This window comes from Conger conger, chromosome 7 (genome assembly GCF_963514075.1).
Source record: "Conger conger chromosome 7, fConCon1.1, whole genome shotgun sequence".
NCBI lineage: Eukaryota > Metazoa > Chordata > Actinopteri > Anguilliformes > Congridae > Conger > Conger conger.
The window spans coordinates 51,465,077-51,490,216 of NC_083766.1; the positions used below are offsets into that span (position 1 = coordinate 51,465,077).

The 25,140-nt window shown below is 48.6% G+C and overlaps 1 protein-coding gene across 1 annotated transcript; it reads left to right on the top strand.

The window, feature by feature from the left end:
- The first annotated feature begins 255 nt into the window (after positions 1-255).
- Positions 256-24,364, top strand: baz1b (bromodomain adjacent to zinc finger domain, 1B). The gene is made up of 20 exons (XM_061248347.1): positions 256-1,028; positions 3,014-3,130; positions 4,447-4,591; positions 5,454-5,646; positions 6,065-6,186; positions 6,398-6,595; positions 6,947-7,138; positions 7,529-9,164; positions 9,369-9,507; positions 9,920-10,038; positions 10,326-10,464; positions 10,808-10,906; positions 11,363-11,540; positions 12,048-12,230; positions 12,750-12,897; positions 14,637-14,784; positions 15,947-16,074; positions 17,778-17,926; positions 19,574-19,677; positions 20,896-24,364. Exons 1-20 carry the CDS (start codon positions 910-912, stop codon positions 21,458-21,460), a joined length of 4,821 nt encoding a protein of 1,606 aa, XP_061104331.1. The 5' UTR covers positions 256-909; the 3' UTR covers positions 21,461-24,364.
- Positions 24,365-25,140: the final 776 nt, after the last annotated feature.

The window sequence follows — 25,140 nt, forward strand, 5'->3', positions numbered from 1 at the left end:
GATCAATCCGTCTTGCTAAACAGTCTAACCTGGAGAGAAATCTATTTACTTCTCTTGGGACAATATGATAAAATACATAATTTTAGTTGACAACGTCTAACCTTTAACCCTTCGCTTCAACCTAACATTAAAATTCTGACGGGGCGGGGTCGGACAAATTGACAGACATGATGAACAGCCAGTGGTTATCTGCTGTCAATGGCAGAGTCCTATAGAAGCCAATGAAAATGAATGTCGGGGGCGGGATTGAGCTAAACTGTCTTGCTGCTGCCGGGGTAACGGAGTTTTGGGGTTGCGCGAAATGTTGCCGGTGGACTACGAACTCCCGCCATTTTTCAATCAAGATTTCACCCTCCTTGTTTGTTTTCCTGCGTTTTAGAACCCGTCCCACATCGCCCAGTATCTACCGGAAGACGTGCGTGGATCCAAGGGCGAGGAAGAGAAAGAGAAACCCGAGCGAACGTTGCAAGATCAGCAGTGTGAGAAAGCGCGCCAGACCCCTCTGAGCAGCGCCTCCGCTCGTCTCTGCCGCCTCGGGAACCTAGCTAGCTAGCTAGGATCGTTGCTTCTTCCAACAGCTCTGTCAACATCGCTTGTGTATGAGTCTGATTTTCAAGTTCCGGACACCTGTTTCACGTGTTTTCGTCAATCTCGAACTATGATAACACCGGCTCGATGGGTAGCTAGCGAATTAGTTGGCTAGCTAGCTACATGTGTGTTATTGTTTTGCATCGAGGCTCGAGTCAACCGGCTAGCTCGCTGTATGTATCCTGAGCACATTGTGTGTTCGGGGAACTCGTTATATACGAAACTGGAATACATGCTAAGAATTTTTGTTTTCATTGTTCCACAACTGTGATCAAGAAGGGGGTTATTTGTTTATTCGTCACCTCCTGACCTGCGCTCACGATGGCACCGTTGTTGGGCCGGAAGCCCTGCCCGCTGGTTAAGCCACTAGCAGAGCCGCCAGGCCCAGAAGAAACCATCTACACCATCGAGCACACCAAGGAGGCCTTTCGGAACAAAGAGTATCCTTCTCGCTGTGTGGGTCTGCGCTACCAAGCCGTTATTAAAACAAAATCACTGTTTTCGAACACAAATGTTCAACTCGGTCTTGTATCAATGCATATTAGCCATCTGTCATATTCTCCATCATATGCATTTAATGTTCATTTACAAAAACTCGTAGCCTTTTTGAGTGGGGAGCTATAGCTAGGAAGCTGGCAACTTAGCGCGTGATTAGCCAACTTCGTTAGCTGGTGCAGTAATGTTGAGTTTATACAAGCTGTGTCAGTTCTGTTGGCCCATTATTGCTGTTCCCGATCGGAGTATAGCTGGATAACTTGCCTAATGCGCCTAAGCCGGTCGCCTTATGGAAGTTACACAACGAAAACATGGTTGCAGATAGCTAGCTAACTAAAGCAATCGCTGTTTGCATGCTTGATGACTAGTTATAATGACGTGTAAGTGAACTGAAGGTGGAAACGACTGCCTATATATGACAAACATTAGCAAGTTTACAAGGATAATTTAGCAATCTGTCAATCGATGCCCACACTAGTAAGATGATTGACTACCTTGGTAGCTACAGTTACTAGCTACCTACCGTTCACCCGGCTACGCAGACGCTATTGTTTCGGATAACAGTTATTTTAAGTGTTGCCATTGTGAATTTTCAAGGAAGTGTAGCGACTTCTGTTTTAGAACTGATCTGTGGAGTCCATAGCTTACTCGAATCTGATGTTCAGATCGTCCGCGATCAGGCTATCTGGCTCGCTGGTTTTCACTACTTTCACACCGCGCTTTATGTTTAGTCTATTGAGGTGGCTAGAATGAGTGAAGGTATATAGCGTTTACTCCAAATTGGCGGGTTGGTTGGCCATAATTGACGCTCGTGTACCCCGTGTGGTTGTTTATCTTGGCACGCATCTGGCTAGGTAGTTCGCTGAAGGATGTGGCTCCGAAACTGCTCAAGACACAGGTGGTGTTGAGATCCTAATTTAACACTAGCAGTGCGCCACCTGGTATATGTTTTGAGAGAATTACATTTATTCTTAATTGAAGGAATAATAAGGACACCTGAATAGCATAGCCTTGATACCGGTGACATTTTTGAACTACCACATTTCATGGCGTACCCATTTGAGTTGATTTCCTGATAATATAATGTATATCGTCACTTACTAGATACTCATTACCAGGTACTAGCAGATTTGCACCTCGCTAGTTTTACCCATCGTCGTATCGTGAGTGTAAGAGGCCGCGTTAGCCAGGAGGAATTGAAGGCTGGTCAGTTGGGCTGAATCTCCGCCACCATTCATTAAGCATACCTGAAACGCCCCTAATCTCCCCATGTGTTCGTAGTAGTACCTCCTTAGCTCACGGTAGATTTTTAAAATTGTCTTTATTTGTAAGTAGAACTAACCTCTCATGTTGCCCTTTTCTAGGCTGCATATTTTTGGTAATAATTGGGAGTCCTCAGGACACTCCCCTTGATGTCAGGTTGTGCACACCCCTTTCGTTTCCCCAAAGGAGGATAATGCAGACGTAAGAATGGAATTCACCGCTGGCTCACAAGTATTGAATGCATCATTCAAAGTGAAATGAACATCTCTTTTCTACCTTTATTGGGCAATATTGATGGTGTACTTGGTGACAACATTGCGTTCATGGATGTAAACTTTCACCACCTGCTATCCATGTCATTAACTGAATTCGGAAGGATCTTGGTGTTCTAAGTCTTCAGTGTCTCCTCCCTGCCTTTAGTTGGCCATGCTGCGATATTCTTCAAATGTATGCCAGGGATGGGGACGCTCTAGTCTCCAGGCCCTTAATTATTGAGCGCCGCTCCTACACATTTGCATCAATAATGAATGTCCCTTTCTCGCGCAAGAGCCCTGCAGTGGGGCTATTGGGATGGCCTTTGTTGTAGGCAATGCAGAGCGCCCAGGTTGTACAGGTAGCAGCACCGCGTTTATTGGTTTTTGGTTTTTCCTGAGCGAGCACCCTCCAGGGAGTATGAGACGCGCTTGCAGCGGTACGGCGAGCGCATCTGGACGTGCAAGAGCACGGGCAGCAACCAGCTCACCCACAAAGAGGCCTGGGAGGAGGAGGAGGAAGTCACCGGGCTGTGAGTGCTCTTCCCCCTGCGCTCTCTCCCATTACTCACTCGTTGGCGCTCTTTCTCTTTCTCTCTCTCTCTCTCTCTACCTCCCTCTCTCTCTCTTTCGGTCCTCTCTTTCCCTCAACCACCCTCCCCTTTCTCTCTACCGCCCCCCCCTTTTCTCTCTCTCGGTTTCCTCTCTTACTCCCCTCCCACCTTTTTCTCTCTCTCTGCCTCTCTCTTCTGCTCTTCTCTAGGTTATTTCCCTCTCCTTTTATCTTTCTTCTAGTCTTCCTGTGCTGCAGTTGCTTTTGTTGTTTGGGTGCAGTCAAACCCGCGGGAGACCAAATAAATAAATAAATAAATGAAATAAAAAAACCCGGGAGGCCACTCTTATGCCTGGTTTTTCAGAGCGAGCGGTGCCCGTCGAAGGTGCCCCTTCTGTTTCCAGTTTGGAGCACATGACACATCTGTGCCGTTACTGGGCGCGCTCACATTCCTCCCGAATCTAATTACAGGGTCTACAGCCGGTGATCCGCCCCAAATCCAATGGGGCAGGAGCCTTAATCTCTCTGAAAGTGGTTAAATTAAAATGCTTTTTTTTTTCTCCCCCCCCCCCCCCTTCTCTACGCTCTCCATGCTCACCAAGAGTGTCACAAATTGTCCATTAGCTGCAGTTGCCTTAAGATGTAGAGAATACAAGCCTGTCTGTGTACACTTGGGCTGGGACAATTGTGTTGATCAGCTGAAATTGTAGGTGGGGAGAATTGAAAGTGAGTTTGATTTATTACGTCTGGTTGGTGTGTCGACTGAACAAATGGATGGAAATGGCTCGAGCTAACTCCCATTCGTTTATGAGTGAAATTAATTAAACAAAATGCAAATTGATTCTATTGGCTTTAAATATTTAATTGATATTACTCTCTCTCCTCACATGCGTGGTACAGCACAGTGGGTGGTGAGAGGGCTTGGGGCACAAAACCCAATGAATAGGTTTTATTTGACATTTGTTTGAAATAAGAGAAGTCAATCGCCAAAGTTGTCTAACTAGCTCCAAATGCCATGCATATTAAAATCAATATTACAATTGGATTTCTACTCCCTTTCGTATTCAAAACAAAAAGCAGAGCGTAGTACAGGTTACACAATGGTTTTGAAAGGTGTTTTGCCTGTATTACCTTGAATCATATTGGCTTCCGGGTTACAATGGAGTGTATTTATTGTATCTATCATTATGTAGGTTTTTAGATTTGTGGCCTTTTGTGTAGCTCTTGGGGTTTGACTGTAAGGACCTGGATGCCGGCCTTCTTTTAAGTTCCTTTTATCTGTGACTGTTTGGGCAGGCTTAAGGAGGAGTACCCACTCTGGTTTGAGAAACCTGTCCTCGAGATGGTCCACCACAACACCATCTCTCTGGACAAGCTGGTGGACCAGGCCTGGGTGGAGATCCTCACCAAGTATGCTCTGGATGAAGAGTGCGATTTCCTGGTATGTTCATTTGAGTCGGTCGAGCTATCTGAACTTCACCGCTATTCCAGTCAGATTTCAGAATTACTCTCACTCAGAAGCAACAGTGAATACAACGTAAAGCTTGCTGTAAGAAAAATAACACTGTATTTATACATAGACATATACAGTGTAAAATATTGTTATTGTGGTGTGCAATCTAAAGCTCTACTGTATACAAAGTGAAAATAAAATGTGGAGAGGATGAGGCGAATTACTTGTTGGGTGTGACTGGTAGAGGAAATTGTGGTTGCTTTAACCTTTGATTTGTCTAAGGTATTTTGCTCTGTGGTGTCGCTGTAATTCACACACACATTTGTGGACACATACCAACTGTGCCTAACTGTCAAAGTAAAAGTCCTCCCCAGTGTTTGGTTTGAATCACTTGGATTTAGCACAATTCTTCTGCCAGAGTGTAGAACTAATTATCCAAATCATCTGGCTGAGTTCATGGGTTAAAAAAACGCATGGCAGGGCTTTTACTTTCTGACCCCTGGACTTTCCACCTGCTAACTGTATGCTGGCGTGCACCAATGCTCAGGGCAGTATTGGCAGCCATTTTGTTTGCATGCTCTTCATTTTGGGCCACAAGCATTTACATGTGCTTTGGTAAAAGCTTCCTCTTATTGATGAAGCTCAGTATTGTGATTTGTAGGCTCATAAAGGGGTGTGACCAAACAAAGTGTGCTTAGCTAGCATAGAAAAGTCGTACTGACGTGGCTGGAATGTCCAAGGTGGTGGTCGTGGGGGACGGAAGAAACACAAGATGAAAATGGGGTTGGGGGTACCGCTGTCTGTGTCTGTAACTGTGTCTGTAACTGTGTCTGTAACTGTGTCGGGGCAGGTGGGGAAGGACAAGAGCCTGCGTGTGCGAGTGGTGAAGGCGCACCCCCTGGAGAAGCCGGAGGAGGACGCTGCGGAGAAGAAGCTCAACGGGGCCTGCGACTCGCCCTCCAGTGACAAGGAGAACACCACGCAGGAGAACCAGCGGAAGCAGGCCCTGCCCAAGGAGGAGGAGAGCAGGAGGGACAGTCTCTGTAAGGGCGCCTAGCCACACGCCTGTGCTGTTCCTGTGTGTTGTGCTCTGTCTGTGTAATGTACCGATGAAGAGTTTATTTTAAAATTTTAAATTGCTTTTTAACGCCAGGCGATGCGTGAAGCCATTGTGTCTAGACCTAATGGTAGGCACGTAGGTTTTGCTAGATTCATGTAGTTAAATGATTACTTTTTATTTATTTATTTATTTATATATATATATATATATATATATATATATATATATATATATATATCAAATGGACACAAGCTTAGGGAACAGCTTTATGTAGAATCTACTAATCCTTTGTGTAACAAATTGCATAGCTGGTAGTAATACAGTTGAATTTAGAGGGATATTAAAACGGTCTGCATTAAGTGCGTGTGAATGCTCAGTGCGTCTCTCTGTTCTGGTGTCAGGTGATCGGGCTCGGCGTTCACCCAGAAAGCTCCCCACAAACTTTAAGGAGGAGAAGAAGAGATGGGTGATGCCCAAATTTCTGCCTCACAAGTACGACGTCAAACTGATCAACGAGGACAAGGTGAGGCTCTGGCACCGGTGCTCACTCAGCAAATTTACCAGTTTCATCTTGCTGGGCAGTGGAAGAACTTTATTATTGCATTGGTAATTTGAATACCATGACCAATCCGAGCAAATGCAATCTGTTTAACGTAATGTATTGCGTCTGTAGTAATCCCGGAAGCCCGGAAAGCTGAATTCAGTCTTTCTTGTGGGATCTTCCTTGTTCGCAGGTGATCAGCGATGTCCCGACCGACAGCCTTTTCCGCACCGAGCGCCCGCCCAATAAGGAGATCATGCGCTACTTCATCCGGCACAACGCCATGCGCCTGGGCACCGGGGAGAGCGCCCCCTGGGTGGTGGAGGATGAACTGGTGAAGAAGTACAACCTCCCGAGCAAATTCAGCGACTTCCTCCTGGACCCGCACAAGGTCTCTTCACAAACACCCCTACAGAATGTTCCTCGTATCTATTTGCCCATTTGCGTGGAAAAATAACAGTTATTCATGGCCGCAACCATAGTAATGCAAATTCATCTTCAAAGCATAGTTCTGAGGATACTGACATGATGGGTGTTATCATTTTAATTATTTATTTATGCTTGGAACAATTGAAAAATGGTCATGATGTTTTCAGAATTTTTTTTCAGTTCAGGAATTTGGATGTCAGTTTGTTTTCTAGAACGACTAAATTGAAATTACACGGACCATAGCTCTGGAATTTAGTGCCGTCTCAGATTTAAAATGCAGCATGAAGACGTTGTTTTCGCTTCTCTGCTGCAGTACTTTGCTGAAAACCCCTCGGCAAAGAGGAAAAGCCTGAGCTCGCCGGACGGCAGACCCGCCAAGAAGCCCAAACCGGCGGCCGCGGAGGGGATGGCGCCGAACGAGAAGGGCGAGAAAGAGAAGAAGAAAAAGAAGAAAAAGGTTCCAATCAACATGCCCCTCAGTCCCACCATGTGGGGACACATGCAGGTCATTTGATGTTTGATTTTCCTTGACCTGCTCTCTCTGATGTTTCGATATGGCCTGTGATATGAGCTGCTAACCAGCTGTGAAGGCCTCCTCCATAGACGCTGTTTAATTACATGTATCTCCGTATCCCACACAACATATGATGTAAATGATAGTAAAATAATTCAAACTGTCATGTTTAAAACACAACCATGCAATGGAGTAGCCATTTGAATTACTCGTTCATGAAAGCAGGTCTAAATTGTGATGTGATTGTGTCTTGTATCTATATAATGTGGCAACGTGAACCAAATATTCTAAGATGGGAAAGCATTTAATTTGCTCACCGCTAGAATAAAGGGGAACTGAAGTGTCGCTTCCTCAAACTGAGGTCCGTCCTTCCTTTACCAGGTGAAGAAGATGAACGGCTCTCCTCTGAAAGTGAAGAATTCGGGCTCCCCGTCCAGCGGCGAGCAGAACGACAGCGACGACGACGTCATCCTCCTGACTCCGCCCGGCTTCCCCAAGGCCGCCAAGTCCCCCAAGAAGCCCGGAGAGAAGAAGCGGGCGGAGGCCAAGAAGAACCGCAAGAGCAGCGGCTCCTCCGCCAAGAGCCTCAACGGCCAGAAGGCCTCCAAGAAGGACGGCAAGGCATCCAAGATGAAGCAGATGACCCTTCTGGACATGGCCAAGCGGCGGTCCACCGCCAGCCCCAAGAAGAGGGCCAAGAGCACGGGCCCGGGGACGCCCAAACTGGGGAAGCCCCTGCCGCCCATGGCCTTGCACCTCCTGCGCTACTACAAGGAGAACAAGGGCAAGGAGGACAAGAAGAGCGCGCTCTCCTCCCTGGTCTCCAAGGCGGCCAAGGTGCTGACGCCCGAGGACCGCGCCCGTCTGCCGGAGGAGCTGCGGGATGTGGTGGAGAAGCGCTGGGAGCTCCTGGAGCACAAGAGGAAGTGGGCGGCCATGAGCGAGGAGGAGAAGCAGGAAGTGATGCGCAGGAAGCGGGAGGAGATCAAGGAGAAGCTGCGGGAGAAGGCCAAGGAGCGGCGGGAGAAGGAGATGCAGGCGCGGCGGGAGCTCCAGCGCAGGTTCGAGGACCAGGAGCTGGAGGGCCGCAGCCTGCCCACCTTCAAGCTGGTGGACACGCCCGAGGGCGTTCCCAACGCCCTGTTCGGGGACCTCGCCATGCTGGCAGACTTCCTCAACTGTTACGCCGGGCTGCTGATGCCCAACGACCAGTACCCGATAACCGCTCTCGCCCTCATGGAGGCCCTGGCCGCAGAGAAGGGGGGCTTCCTGTACCTGAACCGCGTGCTGGTGGTGCTCCTGCAGACCCTGCTCCAGGACGAGCTGGCCGAGGGGTACAGCGAACTGGACATGCCGCTGTCCGAAATCCCGCTCACCATGCACTCGGTGTCGGAGCTGGTCCGGCTGTGCCTGCGGCCTCTGGACGCCCAGGGCGAAGGCGGGTCCTCGGAGGCCAGCTCGCTGGGCGGGGACCTCGACGGGGCGCCCACCGCCGAGCTGCTGGAGCGCCTGGAGACGACGGAGGTGTTCGAGCTGACGCCCGAGGAGAAGGCCCGCCTCCTGGTGGCGCTGTGCCACCGCATCCTCATGACGTACTCCGTGGAGGACCACGTGGACGCGGTGCAGCAGCGCTCCGCCGAGCTCTGGAAGGAGCGCCTCGCCTCCCTCAAGGAGGTCAACGACCGCAAGCGCGCCGAGAAGCAGAGACGCAAGGAGGAGATGGGCGCCAAGGCCGCCGCCGCCGGGGGCGGCTGGGTCAAGGTGGAGGGCGGGAGCAACCCCGTCACGCCCGTGTCCTCCGCCGCGAAGGCCGAGAAGAAGAAGGAGAAGGAGGGGAGCGGGAAGAAGGACGTCAGCAAGGCCAAGACGGAGCCGAAGATGGAGCAGAAGACAGAGCAGAAGACGGAGCAGAAACCCGAGCCGGAGCCGGAGGACATGATCAGCACGGTGAAGAGCAGGAGGCTCATGTCCATCCAGGCCAAGAAGGAGAAGGAGGAGCAGGAGCGGCAGAACAAGGGTGAGTCCTGCAGAGCCAGCACCTCCGCTCTGCTCAGGCTGAACGACGGTGCTGCTCCTCACGGCTTTGAGCCCCACCGGGGTCTTGCATCTAATGCCCTGTCCTCAAACCCATTTTCCTGCTATTAGCTCTGCATTCTTTACCTCCATCTTGTGTGGCTCTTGAGTTTATGCTGCGGATGTGTGCGTTTGGCGTTTCTGACAGAGCGGATGGAGAAGGAGGCGGAGGAGGAGCGGGTGAGGAAGCAGAAGGCGTCCGCGGAGAGGGCCTTCCAGGAGGGCATCAAAAAGGCCAAGCTGGTCCTGCGCCGCGTCCCGCTGGGAACGGACCGCAACCACAACCGGTACGGCCGGCTGCCGAACGCAGGGCTTGTTATGCCATTTAATCATGTTATTTCACCGTCAGCCAGAATGAAATGGAGCCCTGAGAGCAATTATGGCTTTCAAGTGACCTTTCTGAGAATAACCTGGCGGTAGACTCATTTTTGGAATGCTGCAGGTCTACTGGCAGGTTATCATCTGATGATGTCATTGGTGTATTCTACCTGGATAAGCAGAGCTGTTCTCTGTGCCGTTTTATAAATATTTATGACTTGTGTAATCCCGATTATAACAATTAAATCTGTCGGAGTATGGTAAACCAATATAGTTTTATTCTCTACTTTGTTTTAAGAAGCCCGGGTAAGAGACTGTTTAGTTTAGCATAGCGAGACTGCTTTAAATGTGGTGACTAATTGCAGCGTGTGTCTGGCGCAGGTACTGGCTCTTCTCTGACGTAGTTCCCGGGTTATATATAGAGAAGGGCTGGGTGCACGAGAGCATCGAGTACAACTTCACTCTGCCCGTCGAGGATGTAAAGGAAGAGGAGGCCGAGGGTGAGTTTAGCACCCAGATCACTTCCTGCGGTGTTCAGTGATGTGTTGTCCCCTGTGCGTCTGACTTCATGGCGTTTACCTCACAGATCATCGTCTGGTGTGTGCAGTGGTGTGATATGCTCTGTACGTCTGAATTTACGTGGGCAGGATGAGGGCAGAATGAGGTGTTCTTTGATTGTTATCAGCAGATAAGCTCCTGCTGTGTACGTAAACATTGGTGAGGGGTGCTCTCCCTTCCATTTTAGAGAGATGTTCTTTAAAGTCTGCAATGGCTGTTGTGTTTTCAGTGCCAGAAGCAGGGGAGGTGGAGAAAGACGAGGAGTGTGATGTGGAAAGCACCTTGAATGATGAAGGGCCGCAGGGTGTGCTGGCTGCTCCAGAGCCCCCCATCGAGACCACCACCCCTAAACAGGGACAGAACCTCTGGTGAGGAACACGAGTTGGGCTGATAATGTTGTGTATTCACAATGTCTTTTTCACACGATTAACTGTGAGAGTCTAGATTTGTTTACTTCAAGTACTTCCTTGAATCCGTCTGTCTTTATGCCCTTCTGCACCCCCTTGTGGACATAACTCTTGTTACAGGAGATGCTGAAAAGTATTCTCTGGCTAATTATATTAATCGCAACACGATAATTGTGTATATATATATATATATATATATAAAAAATAAAATTCAGCAAGTTTCGGAAGAAGAGTTTGTACAGCCGACTGGTGTGCTCTGGTTTGCTGACACCCATGGCTCCGCCCCCTGCATTGTGATTGGCAGGTTTGTGTGTGACACGTCGCGGGAGCTGGAGGAGCTGATGGAGAGCCTGCACCCGCAGGGCGTGCGGGAGAGCGTGCTCAAGAGCAAGCTGGAGTACAGGTGAGGGGCCCACCTCAGGGCGAGTGGTTCATTTCCCCCGTACTGCTGGTGTTTATCCCGTGCTGTTCAAATGCAGGGGTACCGTTGGTCCACTGACACATTGGTGTCCTTTCAGTCCCAAGAGTGCCGTGTGTGTGTGTGTGTGTGTGTGTGTGTGTGTGTGTGTGTGTGTGTGTGTGTGTGTGTGTGTGTGTGTGTGTGTGTGTGTGTGTGTGGTTTCACAGGGACACGTGCTTACATAATTGTGTGTACAAGCTTGCCAGCAAAGTTTAGAGACTTGGAGATTGAGAGACCTTTATTTTAGCTGCTAGGCCTACTGTGAGCATTGTAATGTTTTCACTGTTCAAAAGCGGATGATCTCTAGTATTTTGGATATTGCTTATTGCTGGGTGCGTCAAGTTGAAGCTGGACGCAGGTAAGGCTGTGATGCAGGAACTGAGTGTTGGTGTGGCGCAGGTACCAGGACCTCCTGCACTCCATGTACATGGCGCGCAAGCCCAACCCGGGCCTGAAGACCTGCGACGGCCACCAGGAGCTGCTCAAGTTCCTGCGCAGCGACCTGGTGGAGGTGGCCTCCCGGCTGCAGAAGGGCGGGCTGGGCTACATGGACGACACCTCGGAGTTCGAAGAACGGGTACGGGAGTGAAAACGCACACCCTGGGGCACCGCTGGGTGTGACATCACACAGGGAGGCAGCGTTGCCATCAGGGAGATGGTTGTGGGTCATTGTCAGTGGGGCAGAAAAAAAGAAAGAAAGACAAATGTACACGTTTGAAGAGCTGGCTAGAACAACATTTACGCATTCGTTTCACGTTTATGATTCTTACATTTTGTTGTTCTGTTAATTAATCTTGTTGAATTGGGGAAATCACTACTATGCATTTAAAATGTACAATTTCTGGTCAAAGTGACAGCCATAGTTTCGATCACCTAATCAATGCCGTTCATACACGTGAGTGAAAATGTACCTTTAGGATCCGATAAGTGGAACCAGAATTCAGATTAAACGTTAACCCGGTTCTTGGAAATTTGGCTCCGTTTTGTCTGTTCCCAACCCTAATTCTTGCCCAATTCCAGTGTGAATGGACTGACCCCGAGTGTGACCTTTACATTTCTCTCGCTCTTGCCTGTTCCCTGGCAGGTGCGTGATCTGGAGAACCTGAAGGATTTCGGGGAGTGTGTGATCACCCTCCAGGAGAGCGTGATTAAGAAGTTCCTCCAGGGCTTCATGGCCCCGAAACAGAAGAAGAAGAAGCAGAGCGGGGAGGAGAGCGCCAAGGCGGAGGAGGTGGACGAGGAGAAGAAGCTGGCGGCGGAGGCCAAGGTAAGAGATCACACGCTTAAATTATATGTATAAGCTATAATTTTCTACGATTAAATAAACAAGTTCAATATCGTTGCCTGTAAAATGAAGCTATTGTGCACGGCCTTCGTTTTCTCTATTTTAAAGGAGGTATTGGTTCAGGCACTGTTGAGGCACCATTCTAAAAGTATTGTTTCAGCGCCAGTATCGGCAAAATATGAACACTATGCATCCCTATTAGCTGTTTGAAGTAGTGTGTCGTATGTTTAGCTTGTAGGTCTGGCTGCTGAAACTCCTCCTTATGGATAATCTGCAGCACAGGAAATGCCATGGTGGGGAATTGGACCTCTGGCTCCACGGGGTGCTCTCTATATGGGTCTAGAGTCGACCACGTGATGGCCAGTGCCACACTGTATCCCCGCTAGCTTGTTATCCTGATTGAATGGGAGCCGTTTTTCAAATCGGTTGACCTCCGGTTCCACGTAAGCGTTCGTCACCGCGGCCTCATCGTCTGACGCGATTGTGGCGTGTGTCCTGCAGGTGGCGACAGCGGTGGAGAAGTGGAAGAGCGCCATCCGCGAGGCGCAGACCTTCTCCCGCATGCACGTGCTGCTGGGCATGCTGGACGCCTGCATCAAGTGGGACATGTCCGCCGAGAACGCTCGCTGCAAGGTGTGCCGCAAGAAAGGTGAGTCGTCGTCCCCCGTCCCTTCCGAAACGCCTGGACACACCGTGACTCGTCCTCTGACCGCTAATGCACAAATGTACTCGTTGGTGGTAAAATTGGGTCTACTGTGGTCCCATTTCGCTCCAGAAAATGTGTCTTCACTGTAGAAATTATTTAGGAGCACATCTACTACTAGTTGGTATGCATAGGTAAAATGGTGGTCCACAATGTGCTACTAGGGAAAAAATGTTTGTGTCGAACCCTGGCCTGTGTGAAGGACTCCAGTTATTCCCTGACTAGTTGTTTGGATTTCACATTTTCACAAGGATCTCCCTTGTGCTCCCAACTGTGCTATCGCACAAACTAATTGATGTTTTCCAAATGGAATACGTTACAAGGCGAATGGAGAGAATGCTCAAGTGTTTCTTTGGTTTTTGGTGACTTCCAAAATTGCACTTCTACCACTCCACCAGTAGGGGGAGTGCACAGACTGTTAGAATGCTCAGTTGGGGCAGGGTGATGACAGCCATTATCTATGGAGTCCCCTGGGTAGGCGGGGGGACAGAATATTTTGGCATAGAAATACATGTTCTTGGTTTTGTAATGCGTACACTCTGTCCGTACATATTGCACAACTGCATGTGCAGGTTTCAAAACTAAGCATACGGTTTGCAAAACTGAATGCACATAGGGGTGCTTCGTAGTCCTTGAACCCGTTTGGCAGAAAGGTATATTGTGTCCGTCCTAGCATGTTGCGCCCATGTTTCGAAAACCTTCTCCATTGAATCGAGCTGCATTTCGTTTTCGTTGTAGCCGTAGCATTTTGGCTGAGCCCACCGTTCGCAGTAAAAATGTCCCCCTGGCTCGCCAGAGTGTCTGACACTAAACCGTGTCGAATTCTCCCGCTCCCCCATTCCGGGCCTGCGGTGCGGAATGGCACGTTCCCCGCGTGTAGAGCGGCGTTCCGGGGGGGGCGAGCTACGTCAGGAACGCCGCCTCCCGGCGCCGGTGGCACCTGCCTCTGTCACCATCTCTCCTGGCAGCGCCCGTCTGCCAGGGCCTGGCTCAGAGCAGAGCTTCCCCCAGCTCACCCTGTACCGCACCCTGGGGTTTCTGTCCTCTCTGTATGGGCAATTCAACTGCCGGATATTTCAGCGGTAAACCCCAATACAGCTACACCATAGAGACTGAGTCATTTCCTCCTGAGGGTTATAAAGGCATGTCAGTCTCTCGTGTGGCTGTGTTGGACTTTACTACTCATATCCTGCTGTTGTTCGCTGTGTCGTTAGCTGTGGAATTTCCCATGTCTAGCGTGATTTTGTTTTAACAGAGCTGGTCATATGGTCATTCTCAGGGATCATCATGTGGCTGTAACTTGTTAGGGTCATAGTGTCCGTTGGTGAGTCTGTTAAGGCTCATGAGGTGACATTTTTAAAGGATACTGTCTTAATTTACTTTTAAAGGGGTATGTCTGTGAATTGAGATTGAGCTTTAGTTCCTCAAAGGATAAATTGATTAATTCGCAGGATAATTGCGTTCATAAGTGTTGTTGCGCGCTGGCTTTTTTGCGTGAAGGGCGGTGTGTGTGCTGTGACCCTGACCCTGTCCCCTCTCTCCCTCTCTCCCTCCCTCCCTCCCCCCCTCTCTCCCTCTCCCTCCCTCCCTCTCTCCCTCTCTCCCTCCCTCTCTCCCTCTCTCCCTCCCTCCCTCCCCCCCTCTCTCCCTCTCCCTCCCTCTCTCCCTCTCTCTCCCCCCCACAGGAGAGGATGACAAGCTGATCCTTTGTGACGAGTGTAACAAGGCCTTCCACCTGTTCTGCCTGCGCCCTGTCCTGCATCGCATCCCCGAGGGGGAGTGGCTCTGTCCCGCCTGCCAGCCAACCGTGGCCCGCCGCTGCACCAGGGGGCGGTACGCTCTCCGCCCGACCACGCCCACAAAAACCACCATCACACGTGGAGCTTCTAAAACCAAAAATACACCCGAAACACCACCATCACACGTGGAGCTTCTAAAACCAAAAATACACTCTCAAAACCACCATCACACGCAGAGATTCTAAAACCAAAAAGACACCCGAAACACCACCATCACACGTGGAGCTTCGAAAACCAAAAATACACTCTAAAAACCACCATCACACATGGAGCTTCTAAAACCAAAAATACACCCGAAACACCACCATCACACGTGGAGCTTCTAAAACCAAAAATACACTCTAAAAACCACCATCACACGCAGAAATTCTAAAACCAAAAATACACCCGAAACGCCACCATCACACGTGGAGCTTCTAAAACCAAAAATACACTCTAAAAACCACCATCACACGCAGAGATTCTAAAACCAAAAAGACACCCGAAACACCACCATCACACGTGGAGCTTCTAAAACCAAAAATACACCCGAAACATCACCATCACACGCAGAAATTCTAAGACCAAAAATACACCCAAAACACCACCATCACACGTGGAGCTTCTAAAACCAAAAATATACCCGAAACACCACCATCACACGCAGAAATTCTAAGACCAAAAATACACCCAAAACACCACCATCACACGTGGAGCTTCTAAAACCAAAAATATACCCGAAACACCACCATCATACTTGGAGCTTCTAAAACCAAAAATACACTCTAAAAACCATCGTCACACGCAGAGATTCTGAAACCAAAAAGACACCTGAACAGCGTCATGCATGGATCTTGTCATTTATTTTATTTACTTTCATTTTAATTTAAAATGAAGTTAAAATTGTTTATAAGCCCACCACTGACACATCATACATTTACCTTTTATGGGTGACTTGCAAATGCACATTCACTCTCTCGCAGTAACAAAGTTTACACGACTGCCTGTCCCGACACAAACCTACACTAATGTTACATGACTGTGGGTGTAGTTTGTGTGGAGATGTCAGAAGTTTCCTGTTACTGAATTTCAGATACTGAGAAAAATATATGAATTCCCTTTTGTCAGTACATTCTGGGGTAAAAATGAAAAATCCAAATGTGAACGTATGAAGGCATTTTGGTAGTTCATTCATTTCTGTGTATTTGATATTGCAGAAACTATAATGAGGACTCTGAGGAAGAGGAAGATTCCGAGGAGGAAGAAGAATCTGATGAAGAGGAGGAAGAGGAGGAGGAAGAAGAGGAGGAGGAAAATAATGATGACAATGAATTTGGACACTATTGTAAGTTCTTCTAATTATGCACCCCACTCCCCCATTCCAATTTCTATTGCTTTTGAAACGTTTGCTAAATGACAAGTCAACCTATCAAATGAGACTTATAGAAATAAAATGGCCTGAACATACACAGTAATTGTATTTCAGGATCGCCACACAGCCTAATATACTTTAAAAAATAATCCCAGATTTCTTTATGTACCCTATTTAATTCGACATGGTCTTTTTTTAAGGGCATTGTCCTTTTTATAGTGTCATTTGAGGACTGGTGGTAACAGTTTAGATTTGTATTGCATTGCACAGTAAATGAAGAGGGTGGGGTTGTACACAAAACATTCTTAATAGTGGGAAAATATTGTTTCCTGTTGTCTTTGCACATGAATGTTGTAAGTAGCTGTTTTTATCTCGGGTCCATCTGCTTTCTGGAGTGGCGGCAAATTAGTGAGACGATAAGACTGCAGTGGAAAGGGGGGGATTATTTTTCCCTAATTTCATCACAGCATCTCCAAATGTGAGTGTTTAATAGGGCGCTAATGTAGTGAAGGACTTGCTGTGATAGAGGGTCGACAACCCCTCCAAAAAGAAGCGCTGACAGGCGGACAAATGGCCTAAAGCTAGCCTATACCGTACCTGCGCTAAATCAGTCAGGCACAACTGCCAGCTTCCAGGCCCGGCCCCCTTTTCTCCAGAGAGCCAATGGGGTGTGAGGGCGGACCCTGCACGGTGGTGATGTAATGCTCAGAGTGCCGTGGGGGTGGGGGCCCGCTCCTTCTAACGGTCGCAGCCGTGGCGGGGATCTCGCGTAGGACAAAAGAAGACCTCACCATAAATAAGGTGTTGAGTGATAGGAATTCTGGGAATGCGCTCCGGACTTCTCCTCGCATTATCGTCCCCTCCGCGGGCGCTGTCGTTGGGCCGGGGCGGCGGGGGTTTTGATGCCATTGTCTCTTCAGTCCGGTTTAGCACACCGTATGTGGCAGGGGGATCTCAGCGAAGCCCGGCGCAGGACTGTGAAATCCGCTGGAATGCCAGTGTTGTGACGGGCTGTGGTCACGCCGGGGGGTGGGGGGCGGGGGGGGGCGGGGGGGAGGCTCATTAGCGCTCACGCCATACGTCTGCCGTATTTCGGCCTTTCCCTTTGGGTTTGGGGTGTGGGGACAAAGGGCTCCTCCTGGGCTTTTCTTTGTCTTGTCGCTCCAGCCCCCTCATGGTATTGACGATCGTGGGGGTGGGGGTGGGGTGGGGGGGGCTTCGATGCCCCTGCCGTACACTCGAGTGGCAGAAACGCACAGCCGGTCTGCCTGTGTCTTATGAGTCTGGAGTGTACACACAAGCTGGCTTTCTATGGAGAGCTGTTCTACTGCACTGTGAATGCATTTTTTACATTTATAACAAAAACAAGAAACTGAATCATATCTACTGCATAGCACACTTAACTAGTTTGTAGAGTTTGTACTGAGCAACAACTTCTACAATTGCAGCACTTTTAGAGCTAAATCCAAAATGAACGACAAATCGATTTGACAAGATGGCAGTTCATTTGACGTCTGAGTCATGAAAGTGTGGAGTTGGATAATTACGAAGGGGAACCGCCTAAAAGATGGTGACTGTGATGGTGATGGTGGCCGTGATCGTTGTGTTTGTTTTTTCCGGTGATGGTGGCTGTGACCGTGATGGTGACCGTGATGGTTGTGTGTGTTTTTCCGCAGTGCGATCGAGGAAGCCCAGCAAGGCCAAGCGCTCGTCTTCGCGCGCCAAGCCCGCCAGCAAGGCCCCCCCTAAGAAGGCCACCCCTCCCAGCTCCAGAGGCGGCCGACAGAAGGGGTCTCCGGGGAGCCCCCCTGACAGCGACGAGCCGGTGAGACCGCCGAGAGAACGAGACGCCACACTCGCCCCGCCATCTTTATGGGCGGTGTGTGTGTGTGTGTGCCGTACGCGTCAGCAGTGTCCTCTTCCCTCTGCGCCGCCTGGCTCTTCTCCGTCCGGCTCCTCTACCGTCCCTCTTCCAGATCCAGCATTTCATTATTTCCGTTTGGAAACGCTTGCTGGGGAATAAAATTGATCGCATTATGGCTTTTGTCATTTCCAGCATGTACATATCATCCGTAATTTTCAATGACTGTTTAAATCCCGCTCGGATACTGATTGGGACAGTTTTTTTAGTTACCTTTGCAGCGTTTTTGATAGGGGGGATGAAAAGCGCTTTGTCAAAGCTTTGTCTGAAATCAAATACGTTCTCCCAAAAGTTTTCTGGTGCATTTCAAATAGTTTTTAAAAAATGATTTCAAGCGCTCTTCAAACAACACGCCAGTTTTCCTGTTTCAATTTTCTTGCAGATTGCCGTCACGGTTCAATCTTAACGTCTCTTTGAAACCTTCAAGCTTTTGAAGTTGGTGATAAAGGTTGCGCTAAAGAGCTGTGACATTTTTATTGGCAAAATATATATATATTTTTTTTTAAATGTGCAAAAAAATTATATTTTGAAAATGACAGGATCGTGTGCTTTTACATGTTCTTACCGGCAATTGTAAAGAGAGGCCTTATCTTGCCGTTTGTGATCGTCAGTGCAGTAAAGGTCACGTTACATTGTTAGAAACCCTCCAGAGGAGGAATATTAGGCTCTGCGGAGCCCCCAGGACCCCCACTTAGTGGACAGGTGCAGACTGGCTTTTATCGGAGGGGGGTCTGCTTTTGTATGTGCTCTCCGGCAGTGCACATCCGCCTTAGCCCAGACCCGCCAAGCATCTTTATTAGTGGCCCGGCGCACTCTCCCTCCTGATTACCGGCTGAGCCCGGGGAGCCTCTAGCGCTAACCGCTAACCGCTACAGCCATCGCCGCCGCTCGTCAGGCGCGAGAATCCGAGCTATGGGCCCCCCACCCGGGCCCCGATGGCATCTCACACCCCCAGGACACCCAGCCACTGACTGACAGGCTGACAGACAGACCCGGGGAGGAACATTATTTGCGTGCATGCCGTCGAATTGTTTGAACGCTGGTCCCTGGCAATACGGGCACGAAAGCGGGGGGTACCATTCACCAGCTAGCCAACTCTCTATTCAACCATCGGAATGCCTGGGTCCATTACATGTTGTTCTTTGTCACTTTTGTGGGCTGATTAGAGGAAGGTGTGTTTTTGTTTAAGGTGGGATGTGTGTGTGTGTGTGTGTGTGTGTGTGTGTGTGTGTGTGTGTGTGTGTGTGTGTGTGTGTGTGTGTGATAAAGACACCGTGAAGCAGTAAAAAATATTCTTTGTGACATTTCGCATGAAAGACCAAACGGTTCCCCGTGAAGTTGCTTCAGTTCCCATTTGAGTTCTGTAATGTTCTAGATGACTGATGGAAGGAGTGACAGAGAGAGAGACTCGTAAAGGGACAGAGAAGGAGAGCGATGGTGAGAGTGATAGAGCGAGAGACACGGAGAGAGAGAGAGAGACGACGCTAGCGGAGTTGATGTACTCTCGTCCCTGGCTCTGGTGTTTGAGAACGGGCTCTCCTGTCCCTGCAGGTGCAGCATAGCTCCCGGAGGCTGAGCAGACAGGAGCAGGACCTGGAGAAGTGTGAGGAGGTCCTCACCAAACTGGTCAGGTTCCGCTACAGCTGGCCCTTCAGGTGAGCTGGCCCCCGCGCCCCGCCTCGCACAGGTCCTACCCTGGGCCCAGCGTGGGTAATTAGCCCTGCTGATTGGCCAGGCTGTCATGACACCTGACTCCCAGGTAAAGGGAGGGTGGATAACCAGCAGATCTCGGTCCTCGAGAACCGTGAGTTGCTGATCCCTGCAATAAAGCTTTAGATTGCTGTCTGAAATTGGCATATATTTTTCAATGTTTTGGGATTAATTCACTGTCATAACTTTGCTCACACTTCTTTCAATCTATAACGATCAGTTAAAAGGTGCCCGATTGCCAAAGTGAAGAAACATTCAGGTGCATGATTTCAATAGTTCATTATGGAGGGCCCTGTAGCTCAAAGACCCATCATTTATTTATCGAATGGGCCTCAAACCATCATGCTGCTGCCACATATGCAGTAGATATGAAAATAATTGTTTCTCCTGAATATTTTTTCCATTGAGTTGAACTGGAAAATGAAACATTATGGAGGGTTCTCTATACATTTGTTTTTTGTGGGTATTTGCTGCCTATAATAATGAAAAGCAATTGATGTGGTGTGCTACAAAATTGTGCTGCAAAAACTTTGATTAAAATTGTATACATTTTAACATGCAGGTTTTTTTGCGAATCAGATTTCAACCTTTACCTTTCATTTTGGGGTGAACGTTATATACATGTAAAAGATGATACCAAAGAAGACCTAGGTATGAAGTGATGTAAGAAGATTTCTCTATGACCTACAGTCATGGCGATGGGGCAAGTCAGTCATGGAGTCACATTAACTAACAAAGTTTGCACAATGTCTGCCAGATTAACAATCGGAGGCAAGTGCAACTTTAGTTCCAGTGGATTTTTTTTATGGCCAAATCATAATGCCAAATTGAATTGAAATCGGTGAATTAAAAGTGGGTTAAACTGACATGGACTTACCCAGCAGCCACTAAGAAACCTGCTCTCAGTTCTTTTAATGTCGTTTAGTAGTGCCAGTTTCACCCCAGCGGGCTGAAGACCCCTCCTCCTGTTTGTGAAAAATTTGAGAGAAATTATGCAAGTGCAATTTCAATGTATTGGTGTACACAGGTACAGCCTCGTCAAATAAAGGTTACGTTAAGGGGCACAAGGGCAGTGAATACTGGTGGATCACCCTTTGAACAGCAGGTTTTCTGGAATAAATTGGGGGGTGTAACTGATAGCTGGTGTGCCCCCCCCCCCACAGGGAGCCGGTGTCTGTGGAAGAGGCTGAAGATTACCTGGACATCATCTCCAACCCCATGGATTTCCAGACCATGCGGCGCAAGTTCTCGGAGGGCCAGTACCGGCACTGCACCGACTTCCTGGACGACATGAAGCTGGTCTTCTCCAACGCCGAGGAGTACAACCAGCCCGGCACGGCCGTCCTGGGCTACATGGCTAAGACCGAGCTGCAGTTCCAGGAGCTCCTCCACCGGCTCGCCCCGGGCCTCAGCTACCTCCGCCGCCGCGCCCGCAAGTGCGCCGAACCGGAGCCCCGGCCGCAGAGACGGACCGCCAAGCAGCGGCGGCAGGAGGAGGAGGAAGACGAAGAGGAGGAGGAGGAGGAAGAGGAGGAGGAGGAAGAGGAGATCCGCCCGCGGAGGACGGGCAGGCGCCGGGTGTACCGCGAGCAGGAGAGCGACAGCGAGCGCGAGGAGGCGGACAGCAGGAGGGCGCGGCGGGGGAGGAGGGGCGCGGGCGACGGGCAGCACAGCGACGAGGACAGGGCGGGCCCGCGACATTCCAAACGCCAAAAACACTCCCCCTGAAGGGGGGGGCGGGGGGCCCGGGCCGCGCCCGTTTCCTTTCTTTCACTCATTTAGGAATTCTGCTTTCGCTCTAAACAGTCGCCCTCTGCCCCCCCTCCCCCCCATAATCAGACTTTTCACTTTATGTTCATATTTTTGAGAAAAAAAAAAAAACAAATTGGTATTTGTAAGGTGTTTATTACTGGTGAAATTTTTTCAGCTAAGAAAAAGAGTATGTTTTAGTTTTGAAGATTTTTTGAGCTCTTATAGGACTTTATTTGAGAATTGTTATCAGTCTGATTAAAAACGGAACACTTTACAATTCTAGTCTGTCATCCTGGCCAGTGTGTGACGTGGACGTCTTTGTTAGAAAAGCCGTAAGAACAAGTGCTGGGAAGGAGGGGGATTGAGGGAGGGCGGGGCGTTTTCGGGGGGCATTAACAGCTGTGTGGAGAGAGATTTGGCAGCTGTGATGTGAACTGTGGTACTTTTTTTATTTTTACTCTTTTTATGGGACACTGAGACATCGTCCCGTGGCTGCCTCCCGGGCTCCTGCGCTGACGGGTCCCTCGGGGAGGGAGCGACACGCAAAGGATTCGTCTTTTTTATTTTTAAAGTATAATTCTAACACATTCAGGTTCTTCATCCTATATGCAACACAACTGTCTGTTCAGCAGCACTACAGATATGCAAGGGGTTTCATAACACAAAGGGAACAACAAGCCGAGCTTGAGCTGCGCTAGCCGCGGGCGCTCAGGCTAACACAACTCCACAGCATTCGGGGTCCAGGTCTGTTTGGTCCAGTGCGTTCAGGTGGGGGCCGTCGGCCTTCCCGCCCCCCCCCCGCCCCTTTGCCTCGGAGCAGGAAGTGGCACCACACTTCGTGTGGCTCCTTTTTTTGTACTTTCCTCGCAAGGAGCGAAGAGGGGAGCCGACTACCCCGTCCAGCTGTACTACCTCTCGTGTATAGTGGTGTTTTGGCGGGAAACGCACCGCTCAGGAGTTCCTTGTGCTACATTTCTATTTAACACTTGCGTCTGGTTGCATTTTTTCTTCGACTAAAACGCATGCGACAGATGTGTAAAAGGAAAAATGTATGTATATATGAATCGACTTTTCTTTTCCTTGCATAATTCGGATGTACTTTGTTTATAAGCAGGGTCTAAAGCCTTGTTTTTGAAAATGGAGAACTGACAGCAAGTGAAAACGCACAAGTGCAGCTAAATTCTGTGCATTGACATGACAGACCAGGTAAAATTCAATGTATCCAGTATATACCAGCGCCGTGATGCTGCAGTATATACCAGATCTGTGTACAGGTCTGCTATACACCAACTCTGTACTGGTGCAGTGTGTATACACCCAACTCTGTACTGGTGCAGTGTGTATACACCAACTCTGTACTGGTGCAGTGTGTATACACCAACTCTGTACTGGTGCAGTGTGTATACACCAACTCTGTACTGGTGCAGTGTGTATATATACCAGCTCTGTGTACTGGTGCAGTGTGTATATATACCAGCTCTGTGTACTGGTGCAGTGTGTATATATACCAGCTCTGTGTACTGGTGCAGTGTGTATATACCAGCTCTGTGTACTGGTGCAGTGTGTATATACCAGCTCTGTGTACTGGTGCAGTACATATTAGGCTTGGACACTGTAAACTAGCTGCAGCTCTATGATATGTACTGACTTCCCCACGGCTGAGTTAAAGAACACAAATTCCCTTCTATCCCCTGCGGACTGCGTGGGTGGACAGCTTCAAGGCTAGTGCATTTGGTCAAATTCCATAACCCAAAGTGACAGTTGCCAAAAGCTCCTTAAAATCCAGTTGTCATCTGTGGAATACATATTTGTAAATGGCAATTCTGGCACTTTTTCTAGAATTAATATTCCAAAGTGCAGTACACTTGCTTGTTTGTTATGGATAATTTGCTGAGATAACAGTAGAATGTTTTGATCCGTATGTTGCAGGTAATGCTATTTAACGCTCCATTATTTTATTTTTTAGCTTTGCATTAAAATTTGGGCAGAATCTGTCGCAACTCCGTTTCCGTTTCCTACCCGGGCGTAAAAATGCCATTAAGTCGGTCACCAGCAGGTGTCGCTCTTGCTTTGTGTTTTGGTGAAGAGCTGACGCTAAGAGCAGAGGTCTGCTCCAGGCTACCTCCTGCTTCAGCATCTCCGATCTACTCAATTTGCCTGATCTCTTCTGGAGGGAAGGGAGGGGCTGTCGAGCTCTCTGTTTTCGCGAAGGTTAACTCCCCAACGTATCTGAAACTCGCTATTTGGCATCTATTTAACACTGCTCCTGGCAACAAAATGCCAACGCTTGATGATGCTAACTCTGGAGAGGGTGTCATGGTTCTGTCCAAAGTGCAGAGAGTGTGTTTCGTGGTTTGTGTTGGTCCCGTGCTGTATTGTACAGTGTCGTAGAACACCTTGGGGGAGCCATGCTATATTTCCCTCCGATCCCGCGGTGGCCAGTCTCCCCCTCACTCTTCGCTATGGCCAATCGCCGTGGCAACCTAACCCGCTCGGGAACTAATTAATATTTCTGACAGCGTCCAGAATCTACCTTTTTAAAGCGACAAAAAGCTCTTGACTATCAGAGCCACCCGTTTGCAGGCTGGCTGTCTTCGTTGTAAATTTTTCTTGGTTTACTAGGCCTCCAGGTCAGTGACCGTTCTGGGTTTTTATTTTTAATTAGCTCAGAATGGAGTGGCGATGGAAACCGTGTAGGCTCCTTTTGTAATTCCAAAATAAGAACTCATTTGCATCTCGGATTTCTTTGTGAAAATTAGCATCCCAGCCATCACTGCCAACTTTTATGTATTGGGACGCACTTGTAGTCAAGGGATTGGAAGGTTTTCTTTCTCTCCCCCTCCCTCCCCTTTTTAATAAAAAAACATTCTTAATGTACAAGGCTTGGGTTTTTTCCTTTTTTGCTAGTGCCGTACATTCTCATTGAAAATAAACTTAATGGAATCACGAATGTAACTGCATTGAAGTTTCAAGTTCATTTTTAACACGTGAAAGTACCTTGCATGATTCAAGTCAATTGTTTTTGATAAATTCAATTGATGGGGTCTTTAAGATGATGTATGGCCCTGTGTTTAGCATTGCTTCAATTGTGTTTGTTTGGATATTCTTAAATTACTGACACTTGTTTCTAAGTGACCTCACTCGTACTAGCAGAGATCCTTTAGCATCCCCATAAGCGCTTGCATTCCTTCTGTTCTCTTTTTGAATTACAAGAAATTCTAGTTCCTTACTAGAAATGTTACCGAGCATACGCTCTGCCCACCATCCGCAGTACCAAGCATCCATTGTTATTAGTATCGGTTGTCTTTAGTGATTCAGCCGATGCAGCAAAATGTTTTGGCTGCAACAGTAAGTAGACAGACCTTTCGTTAATGCAAGGTGTATCGGGTGATTTAAAATATTATTAGTATTATTTTTAAATCTGTGGTTATGGCCAGGTAGTTTACTGCGAGCCCATAAACCTTGCTCGGTACTGCGTGTGTCCACACGTTTCGCCGCTTCACGCTCCCGCATCCACCGGCTGCAGCCGTGCTTGCGATTTACCTCCACAAACTCACACCGCTGCCAAGAGCTCGCTAGGTATGCGTCCTTCAAGGGACGGCTTTCTAATAATAATAATAATAGGTCATTGTGCAAGGGCTACTGCAAAACGTGTG

What these genes read in the sequence shown, in the direction of transcription:
- baz1b (XM_061248347.1), top strand. Translation starts at nt 910, where the DNA reads ATGGCACCGTTGTTGGGCCGGAAGCCCTGCCCGCTGGTTAAGCCACTA. An exon ending in GAGCAGGAGGGACAGTCTCT is followed by an intron (nt 5,647 to 6,064) that starts GTAAGGGCGCCT and finishes TTCTGGTGTCAG; the next exon opens with GTGATCGGGCTCGGCGTTCA. An exon ending in CCTCGGAGTTCGAAGAACGG is followed by an intron (nt 11,541 to 12,047) that starts GTACGGGAGTGA and finishes GTTCCCTGGCAG; the next exon opens with GTGCGTGATCTGGAGAACCT.